At 38.9% G+C, this 13,170-nt stretch overlaps 1 protein-coding gene across 1 annotated transcript; it reads left to right on the top strand.

Moving 5' to 3' along the window:
* Positions 1–796: 796 nt before the first annotated feature.
* Positions 797–11,361, top strand: ndfip1l (Nedd4 family interacting protein 1, like). The gene is made up of 7 exons (XM_028596253.1): positions 797–1,000; positions 3,767–3,854; positions 4,548–4,678; positions 8,694–8,781; positions 8,996–9,120; positions 9,344–9,410; positions 9,758–11,361. The coding sequence occupies exons 1-7, from the start codon at positions 971–973 to the stop codon at positions 9,859–9,861; spliced, it is 633 nt and encodes a 210-aa protein (XP_028452054.1). The 5' UTR covers positions 797–970; the 3' UTR covers positions 9,862–11,361.
* Positions 11,362–13,170: the final 1,809 nt, after the last annotated feature.

The following is a 13,170-nucleotide window of genomic DNA, read 5'->3' as shown; positions in this document are numbered from 1 at the left end:
ACACAAACTTGAGTACTTCCATTTTCTGCTACTTTACTTTTGCTCAACTACAATTCAGAGGAAAATATCAATACACAAGCGAGTGTATGTTTGGTAGGCTACATGAAATGTAAGCTATTTAAATAATTTTGTATTTTTACTTAAGTAAATTTTTGAATGCAGGACTTTTAACTTGAAATAGAAGTGCTTCTACACAATGATATTGCTACTTTTCTTTAAAGCTCAAGATTAAGACATAGGCTATGGCCTATACTTTATATTGGAGGGGGAAGGGAGGAGAGGGATTGCTATTTTTTTCACTCTGTTAGTTATTACATACTACTACTTAAGTATAAAGGTCTTAGTACTTCCTCCACGACTGATGATGAGTGACTTTTCCAAGATAATTCTGTCAGTAACGTTATTGTCTCGCTTGCCAGACCTATCTCCACATTGCGCTAACTTTTAAATGATATTCGTGGTTGTTTCACTTTGTTCCAAATGGGGGCGATAGATGGTTTGTTGTGGCCAATGACGTCAATCGATTGACGAGCAAGACCTACGTCAAGTAACCAAGAACGAAGAAGAAAGTGCCCAGTTTTGGTTTCAAAATAAAGCAACGAAAATGTTCTTTTTTTAACAAATGTGATGTTTCTTCATAAGAAAGATTGACCGAATAAACAGATTAGTACTGATGGAAGCTACCTTGTACTTAACAAAATATAACTCAATATATGTCCTGTCTAATAATAGTTCTCAATCTGGACTTAATTTAAAAAGGTAACCGGAAGCCTTGTGTTTTATGCTAGCTAGCAGCTAACCAATACTGTAGCTTGACAGTAACGTTAGTGTAAGCACCGAGCAGTCGAGGGAAAAACAGCTTTTCATTGTGGCGAGGATTGAGTTCGCATTTTGTAACGTTACTGTTAGCTATATCATTTTCGTTGGTTGTCTCTTTCTCTGTTGTTGATTCCCAGCCGTTCAAATCGGAATGGCCGAACCGTGCGGCAGATATCAGCAGGTATGAAAACACTATCGGTTACTAATACCGTTAGCTAACACATTAAAGACTTAACATCATGCGGTAACGTCAGATGTATAACGTTACTGTTAACGTGACGCTGACAGACTGACAGACACTCCCAGGTGTGTCGGTGGTGTCACCTTCCTGAAAGTGGCGGTTTCCTATTCAAAGATGTCGTTGTTGTTAATTAGCTAGCTAGGTCAATGCAGTTGCGATTAATTTCGTTATTTTCATCGATTGAAGCTCGCTGTTAACAACACGCTAGCTTAATCAATGCGATACTAGCTAATGGTTCCGTTTTAGGTTTTTAGTTAGCTAAAGCTCACGCTAACGTTACTCAATTGGTGCGTGTTGTCTCTGATTTTGTTGAGTTACGCCAGGAAAGCTTTGCCAGCTAGCTAGCTAGCTAACTAATTGTATGCTAACTAACGTTAGTTACCATTGAAGTGTAGATAACGTTAACTTAATTTAACGCTTCTCGGCAACTCTCTGTATATGCTAATGGTAATGTTTAGATGTATAACCATAACACGTGACCTACAGCAAGTGGGTGTGTTCGCTGGTCATCTAACTAGCTAGCTAGCTTAACCACTCCGCTCGCTAACCTGCTTAGCAAGGTTGGTAGCGCAGATAACTTTAGTCCTTAGCTATACGTTTGCTCATGTTGTTGATCAGTGATCAATAATGTACAGATGCATTAGAGACTGCTGTTACAAATCAATGATTTTCTGTGGCCTAACGTTAGCTATTTTAGTGCACCTCAGTGAGGTAGTAAGTATCGTATATGATGTATTTTATTTGGTAGAGAAACATTGCGAGAAAATGTTAGGAGTGACACAGTTACTTGAGTTGAGTTTGGGGTTATTTTCCAAGGGAATTAATAACCTTGAAAATGGCTCCATTTAACTCATTATTCATTTAATAGTTGCATGGAGGATGTAATTAATCGTCTATATATGTTGAAGCACGCCAGTTGACACATTTCATATTTTTGCATGTTCAGCTCATCTTACTAACTAAAAGACTCACTGGTTACGCTATAAAGTAATTGGAGTTAATTGGAATGAGTTATTTAGAAATGTGCCAGTTACAGGTTACCACTGTTCCAATTAGGGCTGGGCGATATAGCTGAAAACTGTATCGCGATATAAGTGTTTCATATCGGTCGATATCGATAATTATTACTATTTTTTATGACCTATTTAAAATAAGGACCAGGAGAAAAATATATATTAAATTTAAACATTTTTATTTTAAACTTAACCTTCCTCTGATTATAATCCCCTCAGTTATAAAGCAGGAATGTCAACACAACCATGGAAAACACTCAAATAATTAAAATGTAAACATAGGTCTAAAATCACAATGAACACTTAACAATTATCTCTTAACATTAAGGTGCAAACTTAAAGAATAAGTAAGAAATGCTTCATAAAGTGTAATAAAATAGTGCAAAATGTTAAATATAAGAAACCTGAGAAACTATTCTCTGCAGGTTTAGTGCTAGGTTGGTAACCTGGCTTCTGAACAGACATGTCTGCCTCCGTTATTTCTTTGTAGCGTTTAGTAAGGCGCTGATGCAGAGTACCTCTCCATGGCGGTCTGCTGCTTGTGCGGTGTAGCAGCTGCAGATGTTGTTGGACGTTGCTGTCGAATACGGCTGTGCTCCAAAGTGTGAGCGCGGCTAAGGTGGTAAAACTAGTTTGTGGTAGTACCAGTGTTGGGGGGGACGACGGTCTGACGACATTGGTCTGTCTACGGTCAGACTTATAAAATCCCCAAAAACTGCCATACTGACTTTTGTTTTATCAACAATTTCCTCGCTCGCTGTGGCACTCACTTTCCACTTATCACTCCACGCCGGTTCTGTTATTGAAGAACACGAGACAGTGATGTGGCGCAACCAAACTTGATACTGTTACATGATTGGCTGTTAGAGTGTCACTCCCTACGTTGCTAGGTTACCAGAGAGCGAGTGCCTTTGTTCAGGCAACCAAACTTGCTTCACAATCTCTGGTTTCTTCTGATGAAGAAAAACAAGTTATCGAACATTTTATCGACCGCATTTTCTATTGATATTGATTACGTGTCTATCGCGAGACATATCGTTATCGTTTTATTGCCCAGCCCTAGTTCCAATGTTCCCTGTAATGTAATCCTACAAATGTATGGTGGGATATCACCTTTCCTAGGAAATGATTGAGTTCTATGGGACCTGTACAATAAAGTGTCACATCCACACCAAAGGGAAAACTAAGGTGTTGTTAACTGTAATTTATACCTCTGCTAACCCAGTGTTGCAGATCTACTACTTGGTATTCAGCACCACTTCAGTGGTCTCTCCCGGAAACTGACTTCAGTGTTAATTTATCATATGGGCTTGCCTTAAAAAAAAAAAAAATCTTGTTTAGCTGAATCATGAGTGGAGTGGCTGAGTCTGGCCAGTCACATGTTTCCTAACTTTTAACGTGACCGAAAGAAATAAGGAGAAATGAGAAACATGTGGTTGGTGCTCATTTCTTCTTGATAATGTGTGCTTGAATATGTAGGCCCGGTTTCTATTCTTTTGTCATTTTATTGAAGCTTAGATTGTGAGTTCTTTTAAGTAGGCCAGGGTGTTAAAATAATAATTGATTACTTCACAGGCAGTGTGAAGCTTCTTTACCTAAAAGCATCTGTTTCAAATGGAGAGCAGCCATTGCTGACACATGTATTGTAGCCCTAAATAAACCAGGATGTGGTTCTCCCCACCCCCCCACACAGCTTCCCAATGAGGAGGACCCACAAGAGAGCCCACAGGTAGCAGCTGATGCTCCACCCCCATACAGCAGCATTGCAGTGGACAGTGCCGGTAAGACTGTGACTCATCCAGATGTTTTAGGTCATTTGCAATGGTGGCACATTGGGGAGTCATATTTGTGTTGGTCTGCACAATGGAGAACCAGAGGAAACCTAGCCCTGTAAGATTTCTTGAGCCAGTGAATAATAAATAACTGCACTATTTAAAGAAAAAAAAAAAAAAAAAAGAAGTAAAGTTGATAAGCTTAAATTATTGATATATGAATAAAGGTTTAACTGGGGAAATGCAACTCCTGAAATGAACGTGGTTCCTTTTAGAAGGCTTATTAGTTAGTTTTAGTTGACTCCTACATGTTTAACATCTTACAGAGCATCAGGGGTTTTCATTTACCATACTTCCCAGGTATATTACCACTATAGGGTAGTCAAAGATTTGCAAAAATTTGAGTAAAATCTCACACAGTAGAGAGTTGTCTTGTTTGCATAAGAAGCACTTTTTTAATCTAAAAAGTCAGTTTGCTATCCATGGTGGATGAGAAGGAGGAAATACTTGTTCAGAGATCCCCTCCAAGTCTTGAGCCTGTGACCAAGCACAAGAACAACAAAGCATGTTAAATGGTGGCTTTTGGACGTGACAGCAAATGTGTGATGCAGTTACCAGTCTGCTGTCTGCCAATACGAAATACAACTTTGTATAAGTAAAATTTCTGCCTTTGTTTTTCGAACTGTGCTGTTTCTTCTTCAGCCTACTTTGACTACAAGGAAGACGGGGCTTACCCCAAGCCTCCATCATACAACGTAGCGACTACGCTACCTTCCTATGATGAAGCAGAAAGAACCAAGGCTGAGACTACTGTTCCTCTGGTAACTGGAAGAGTGAGTATCTCACCTTTATACACACACACACACACACACACACACACACACACACACACACACACACACACACACACACACACACACACACACACTTCCTGTCTTGACTGCAAGGCACCCTGCAATGGAAAGTTGTTTTTTTATCTTCAGATCTGATTTTATCTATTAGTCGTTCCTACATGAACTGCTTTCAACATGTTGCTGGTTTGAACAATAAAAGATTCATAAAAATAAAAAAAAACATAAATTATCATATTTTTTTTGTACATAATGACCACTGTCTATCCCTCACAAGTGCTCTCACATGTGCTAGCCCTTGTTCTGTTGTTAATCCCTCAACCTCCCAGGCCCCTGAACTTCCCTCTGTGCACTTTGCACTTGGGTTTGTTCTTCCAAAATCGGGGTAAATCGGTGCAGCATTTAAAACATGTAGGAAGATTCAGACTGAAACATTTTCTGTACTGATGCACCATTACATATTTGTACAGGTATTTAACCTGTGATGTAGCTAAGGTTAGTAAAATCTCTGTCAAATGAGTTACCTCACAGTGGGTAAGGTTGAAATTTGCAGTTTAAGTTGGTTTCAAGCTGTGGGTGTTTTTGAAGTTTCCAACTACATATTACTAAAAACCTTACATTACTGATAACAATGTTAAAATTGTTAATGGCAATTTTGCTTAGGGAGATATCCGTGTTCTTTTATAAATACAAAACATTTGTGTGGAAACCTTTTTCTTTCCAGTTAATGAGCTGTCAATCTTCCTTTATAATACCATTTGAATTTCATTTGTAATTTTTTTAAATATTCAAATAATATTCAAATATTTAATTCTCAAATGCAGCCTGATATAAATACATACTACACTACTCAGGCTTATGCATTATCAATGACACTATAAGCATGTGGTTGTTGTTACACATTCTGTCCACTAGAGGGACTTCCAATATCAGCCTGGCCTACGTCATGGCACATTGCATTTCTGGCACGCTGCTCTCTGTTTACATTATTTTCCACAACGACAAACGCAAATAAACAGAGAACTCTGTAATGAAACATTATCTAACAAGTGTATTGATGCATCTCTGTTGTAAAGGCTAACATTGCTCGGTTAGCACAATGACATCATATTAGAAAGCACAGCCAAAACGATTTGTCATAAACTAAGTAACAGTAGTGTTAGCCAAGATGCTAACGGCATTTATAACTTAGCCAAACGGTACTGTCACTACTATTTAAGTGATTTAAAAGCAACAGTTTTTTTGCAGATTGTCATGTTACTGTTAATACAGTTGTTAGAAGGTAATATATGAAGTCAAAGTTAACTCTGACCGCTGTAGGGCAGCTAACATAAACTTTAGCTGTCTCCATGAAGCTCCAAGTTTAGCTCCTATAACTCACGACGCAGTTAGGAAACCAGAACGAGCTAACTGTTGATAACGTAAGCATTTTGGCTCGATGGATGTCGACTTTAAAGTCATGTTAAAAATATTTCCCATCCTTCTTCCGATTTTGAGCCACAGCCTGTCGCTCCCCCCTGTACGATCGTTAGTCGGTACATAACGTTAGCTCACAATGCCTTGTGTTTCTCACTCCCGTAACTTATTGTTCATCAGACGTGACATGAGAAGAGGGAGATAAGCTAACGTTAGCCAACCTATTTATAAAAAAATTCACATTTGAGTAGTAATTTCAGCATTGGAATAGTATTGAATTTTTTTCTATTTGAATCATATTCGACTTTCGGAATTCGTTCCAGCAGCCCTAATGTATAGTTGTCCTTTTTATTTACAAAGGGCAAAGCACTTAATCTTCTATCTACAGGATGCCATTAACTTGCATTCAATGTTTGAAAAGGACACCAGCAATCTTACCTCCCATGTGCAAGCTTTTTACGTGGAAGCCATCTCTCAGTCAGAAACTGTCCAACACGCCTTTTTAAAAACTACGGTTTCTGTTAAAAATATCTATTAAGTGGAAAATGATAGCTCTGCCCACTAGGGGTCACTGTGAAGCTTTGCACCTTACTGCATGTGGGGCCACCCTGTTTGATTAATTTGCTGGTGTTGTGTTTCTCTGCCACACACTGCCTTGCGCTCAGCAGCAGCCTCAGCACAGGGAACGTCTGGAGACTTTTGGCGATGTAATTCGAAGTTCACTGGAGGTAACTGGGAGGAGAGTGTATGATGAGAGGAAGTGTATTTGGTGTGTGAGAACGCAGATGTACCTACAGTGTTTATGTACTCAGTACCCCACCTTTTTCTTGTATGTCTCTGTGTGTAAATAGAATGCTAGCTAGTGCTTAGTTGATAGTAGGGTTGGGTATTGTTTTTTTTTTCTTTTCAATAACGGTGCTAAATCGATACTTTTCAAACGGTACCGGTGCCTTTATATTTTATAATGTATAAAATATAAAAAAGGAGCACAAAACGACAGTTGGCGATGTAATGGGAAAATTACATTTAAGCACAATTCCTTATATTTTTATATTTAATTCATACTTTACTTCTCTCACAAAAATCTGAAAGAGTTTATCTCATTTTCCACATGTAGATTTTGATTCTAACTTTGTGAGACATCCAGTCTGGAACATTTTGTGAGCTCTGTTTGCCTGAACCGATAAAGGTACAAGGTCACCCCAAAACTATCTCATGTTTCCCCATGCCAGTTAAGATGTATGTGAAAGTCATACAGGGAGGAGGAGGTGAGATGACTCCAAGATGTCTCTTGTATTTCTCTAATTGTCTTCACGTGTATCAGATTGCCTGTCAAAATTGTAGCGTTATAATAATCTAAGTGCGTGTGTGCAGTCACTCTGAAGATGCATATAAGCCTAGTGTTCTTGTTCACTCATTTGAGAAACTGACTCCACACTGGGCTGCGGCCTTTTGTGAAATCATGTTGATCCTATTTGCAAATATATATATATATGTTTTTAATAAAATACAAAAACCCAACTTGGTTTTAGTCTCAGTCTGTCTTATTTGTTTCAATTTACTAAACTCTGAAAACTCTTCCCCCTGCTGCAAAGGAAACTTCCATAACAGCGACATTAAAGAATGGCTTGTTTATTGTTAAGGCCATATGGTCAAAATTAAATGATTGATTAATAATGTAATAACAATAACTTATAACAAGGACTTATTTCACCAGTAAATTGCTGGTAAACGACAAAAACAAGCACCCGATCGGAAAAGTGTATTTTCCAATAAGTTTGAATGCACCACAAGGCTGGCGAGTTTCAAGTAAATGCACCGTCTGTGTTTTTCCGACAACGGCAGCTGCAGTCAGACTGTTAACGTCCGCTGTTGGAATCCTCTTCAGGGAAATACAGTCACACTTTACACCACTTAACGTAAGCTTTCAGCATTTTAACCATTGTGTTTAATCCAGCTACTAGCTAACGGTAACGTAGCGTCCCGCGCAGCGATGCTTCTGAAAATAAAAGTCAGGCTCCGAAATGAGGCACTGAAATTTTCGTTCTTATTCGGTCTTCTTACTACCGTTTACGTCGGAACCTGTGCCCTATTGGCACCGCGTTTCGGTACCCAACCCTAGTTGATGGTTATACAAGATCTACTGGTCCTCCTGATGCCCTACATTGCATTTAACTGACTCCAGACCTTTTAGATAAAGTGACAATGATAGTAATTAAATGGGCTTGCTGTGTTGTTGTGATGGTTCCCTTGTTCTGTTGGTTGCTTGTGTTGTATTTACTCTCTGTTGTGAGCAAAGCTTGGTTTCCACCTGCAGGTGCTTGCCCGTGCTTCATCACAGTTCACTCTGATCTCAGTCACTACATTGTACTTGTAGAATTTGAAATACGCAATTGTGAATTGGTCAAAATAAAACACACTTCACAGCATCAAATTGATTGATTTGTAGACTTTAAATAGTTTCATGTAAGTAAAGTAAAGCCCTGGAAAGCTCTGCTACTGCCTGGCTGTGGGGAAATAGTTTGGGTGCTTAAATAACCTACTCTTTTCTCTTTTTGCTCTTCTTCTTCTTCTGTCACAGGATGAAGACTTTGTGGCCAGAGATGACTTTGAAGATGCTGATCAGCTGAGGATAGGAAATGATGGCATCTTCATGCTCACTTTTTTCAGTTAGTTACCCAACCTACTCGTTTCTCTTCAGCCGTCATCTTTTATCTTCATTGAGGCTAAAATAAATGACATCTTCTCATATTTAAGATACACATAAGTGAATTTGCTGTCTTTTCATAGTTTTCTGTTTGTTTTTTGATGACATGTCTAACACCCCCCCCCCCCCCCCCCCCCCCCCCCCCCCCCACCTCACCTCCTCCCCTCTCTATCCAGTGGCTTTTCTGTTCAACTGGATCGGTTTCTTCTTGTCTTTCTGTCTGACCACCTCAGCAGCCGGCCGCTACGGGGCCATCTCGGGCTTTGGCCTTTCCCTCATCAAATGGATCCTCATAGTCCGGGTACACACACAAACAACACACAACTCAAAAGCTCCAAACACCACTCTGGTATTTTTAGGTTGTTTCTGTTGTGGTTGGCTCGTTGCACTATTTCCTCAAAGACCTCTTGAGAAGTGCGCTGCTTTCTGTATTCACTTTTAAAATGCAGGGATCATTTGAGTGAAACCATTGCAGACCATATTTATTCAAACCAGTCATTTCTGTCGTTCTGTTGGGTTTCTAGTTCTCCACATACTTCCCTGGTTACTTTGATGGACAGTACTGGCTGTGGTGGGTGTTCCTGGTGTTGGGTAAGTAACCAGCCTCTAACCTCAAATGATTCAAATAGGGAATCAAATGGTTTTGTCTTGCTGACACATTTCTGCCCTCTGCAGCTCCATTGCAGCAGTGTAGAGGTGTCATATATGGTACAGAATAGTTACAGCAGGGTAGTTAACCCTTAATTATCCTGTTATTGACTACAGCGCATAGAGGTGCAAAGTGTAAACAGTAAATTCTTATTTTCATAACTAGTATTTAGATTTAACAATTGATTAAATAACTATGTATATGTTAAAAGTCACTCTAAATGATCACCCATCCGTACGGCACTTTTAGTTGTGTCTCACTGTCCCTTTTTATTTTTTTTGCTCTTCAGGCTTTTTGCTCTTCCTTCGAGGATTCATCAACTACGCCAGAATCCGCAATATGGCTGACACCTTCTCCACCCTGCCCCGCACCCGAGTCCTCTTCATCTACTGAGCTCACAATCCATCAATTTCCATCATACCCCCCCTCCTGCCTCTTTATACATAATTTTTGGCTTTACCCAATCCAAAAGGGAGAAAAGAACTTTTTTTTTTTTTTTTTTTTTTTTTTTTCCTCTGCTTAATGTGATTTGGACAATACATTTATTGTCCCCTCTTGGTGTAAAATAGTGAATTCTGAGACTCTCCATCAGTATAAAACCCTTCAGTTGTTAGTGGTGAACTGTCAAGTGCTATTTGCACTTAAGAAGTTTGTGATGTATAAATGAATGCCTTAGTCACTGTTTTACTATCTGTTGGTAACAACAGCATGAACTATTAGCCACCAGGGGGCAGTCTGGTTTGTGTTATTTTTCACCACTCTTCTATCAGATGAAGTCCTTTGTATAGAGAGATGGTTCTCAGCCCAGGGACCAGTGTGTAATTTTGGGTTTATGGGTTGATTTATGCAGTGTGAAATAATATATTTCCTGTACCATTTTAATGTGCATTTAAACCTTCTGACCAATGCTTTTTGTCCCTTGTGAAGTAGTGTATAATTCAGGCAATACAAGACTGAAAAGGCAAAAATAATTAGCTTTTTGGGGTTTGGGCTAAAAAGGTTGAGGACCACATGTATGAAAGAGCAGGGGCCGAGTTTCCCATTGAGCATTTTTTCCTCATGTATTTAGTCCTTGCTTACACGCACTGTAATCAGTAGTGTTGTTTCCATAGATAGATAGATAGATAGATAGATAGATAGATAGATAGATAGATACTGTATATACACTGCATGTATGTTAGCAGAGGTAAAGCTGCAGGGATGTCCATTAGAGCTTCTTAGGCAGGCTGCCCTGCTCAAGGACACGGCGATAGGGATGGAATAGACCTTTTTCACGGCAGACATGTTGACATGTCATAGTAGGAAAAGCCCATGTGTATTCAAAATTAATGATGGCTGCATTCCACTTAGGAGAGGCCCTGGTATTGTGCATGCTGACTCACTGAAACAGTTTACTGCGACACTTGAAGGAATTGAGCTATTATTAAGGTTATCAATTTCAGCTGTGCTTTTCCTACTATGACAAGTCAAAAATGTCTGTTAAGAAAAAGGTCCATAGGCTGATAGTCTGTCACTGGATTCAGATGCGCAATGAGACGGTTTTGGGTAAATAAATGATTCCCACGCCCTTAGTGACTAACACCCCGATGGTTTCCAATGGAGGAAAGAATTATTGTATTGCCAGATGTGATTTAGAAACCCTGCCCTGGGAAAACTAAGGAATATATTAATACAGAGCAGAGATTGTTTTTTTGACGTAACAATGAATTGTTAAAGAGTCATTATTTTTATGTTTGCCCTCATTAAGCCAAATGATTATTTTTTAGAAGAATTTGAAATACCTGCATTGGAAAATGTTTGAAATTAAACGGAAAAAAAAAATACATTTTATGTGTTGAGCTTTTTAATCAAATGATAAGTGTCCGGTAAATAAACATCACAACTTTTTAGTTATTCTGGTTGCAGGATGCCACTTCCTCTAAGCTGCCTCACCACAAAAACTTGAAATCATAACTCTCTATGATATATATGGACATAAGAGGACTCTTTAAAGATAAGTTTATTGATATTAAGTAAAAGAAGGAGCTATTTCTGTCACTGTTGGATTTTATTAAAACATTTACAAAATGTCAGTCTAGTTCCATCCTGTTGCTTTCTGGGCTGCTTAAGAAGTTAACATTTTAAAGCAAAGCATTAAAAAATAAAATAAAATCACAAGATTGACAAAGGGAAGCCTCTCGGGATCAATAAGACTGCGATTTTCAAATGATTTTTTCACTCCAAAATACCTAAATTATATATATATCAATATATATCAAGACATTTGAGAAATATATTCTGTCAGTGGATGATACATTGTTTAAGACTTGATCAAGTTTAATTTGAACTCAACCTCACGCTGATGACCTTACTTGACCTAAATAAACCTACAATCTTCCATGTTAAGTATTTTATAGTGTGGACGCCTGGCCGGTGTGTAGAGGCTAAAAAAAGGTGGAGATCCAACAGTCCTCAGCCACAGAGAGGAAGCTGTTCACTAACATGAGACATACTTCTAGCCATGCTAAATTTAACACACAGGAGACTTGTGTGTGTGTGTGTGTGTGTGTGTGTGTGTGTGTGTGTGTGTGTGTGTGTGTGTGGGAGTCAAGATGATTTACTGCTGGTGGCTAATTATACATGTCAGCAGTGTTTTTCCTTGCAGTTGGAACAGGAAGTGAAGGTCACCCCACCTGGAAGACCTGTCGCACCAACTGAACCAGTCTTTGATTTCACTGGGAACTGTTACTGTCACAGTGTCACATCATCATGGTTGGATATTGGCCTCTAGTGGTGCTCAGCTGACATGACATTAACTCCATTCATGTTATCTGTAACTGGGTACAGAGGGGGAAATGTCACTCCCAATTCACTAAAAATTATTATTTTACACCACGTGATTAAAGTATTCCCAACAGCAGAGCACAGAAATCAAGCAAACCAGATTTTCACGCTTGCATAAATCCAGTCCAAAGGTGTACTTAGCCTTATGGTGGATACTGTGCTGTAACTGAAAATATTTATTGTAAACTCATGCCATGTGGTCCATACTTTTTTAGAGTATTAGTGTTGTAAGTGTGATTTGATGACAGGAAATTGGAATTGGACTGCATACTGAAAGGGAACTGTTGAATGTTGGTTGACTTTTTAAACAAATCTTTCTCTTTCCTATAAACTAGTTTTTTTCTGTTGTTTACTTCTGAGTTGCTGCACCACTGCTACTTTCAAAAAAATCTGATTTCCTTAAGTAATTTCTTCTTTTGCTCTGTGAACTTTGGGAAAACAAAAACAGCTGTTGGTCAGAAATTACAGATGTTCAGTAGCTCCTGGGCTGAAAATGTGAACTTTAATCCGTCTCAACTTTAGAAAACGTATTACTTGAGTATTTTAAGATCTTTATTTACTTAGCATAAATAGCCTGTAAAGTCAGGAGAGAGAAAAAGAAAAACAGGGCAAAGGTCATATGAACAGCGGCCCACTGAACCGCCACATCACCAGATGACCTGGGATAAACAAGCTCAATTTTACCAGGTGCAGATGGGTTTAATCGCTGACAGTGTTTCAGCAGTAAATTCTGGCAAAGCACACAAAAAACAAAATTCCTCATCATCCACATCTTACACAGATTCAGCCTCAGTCCACTTGAATCCCTCTGTAACGTCATTCCTCCTCTGCTCCAGCAGGGTCACCCAGTCCAGGTGTTCTCCTTATCCAGATGTCATT

Source organism: Perca flavescens, chromosome 13 (assembly GCF_004354835.1).
Source record: "Perca flavescens isolate YP-PL-M2 chromosome 13, PFLA_1.0, whole genome shotgun sequence".
Lineage (NCBI taxonomy): Eukaryota > Metazoa > Chordata > Actinopteri > Perciformes > Percidae > Perca > Perca flavescens.
The sequence above is the reverse complement of the archived record's forward strand: the minus strand, read 5'-3'. Positions and strand labels throughout refer to the sequence as shown.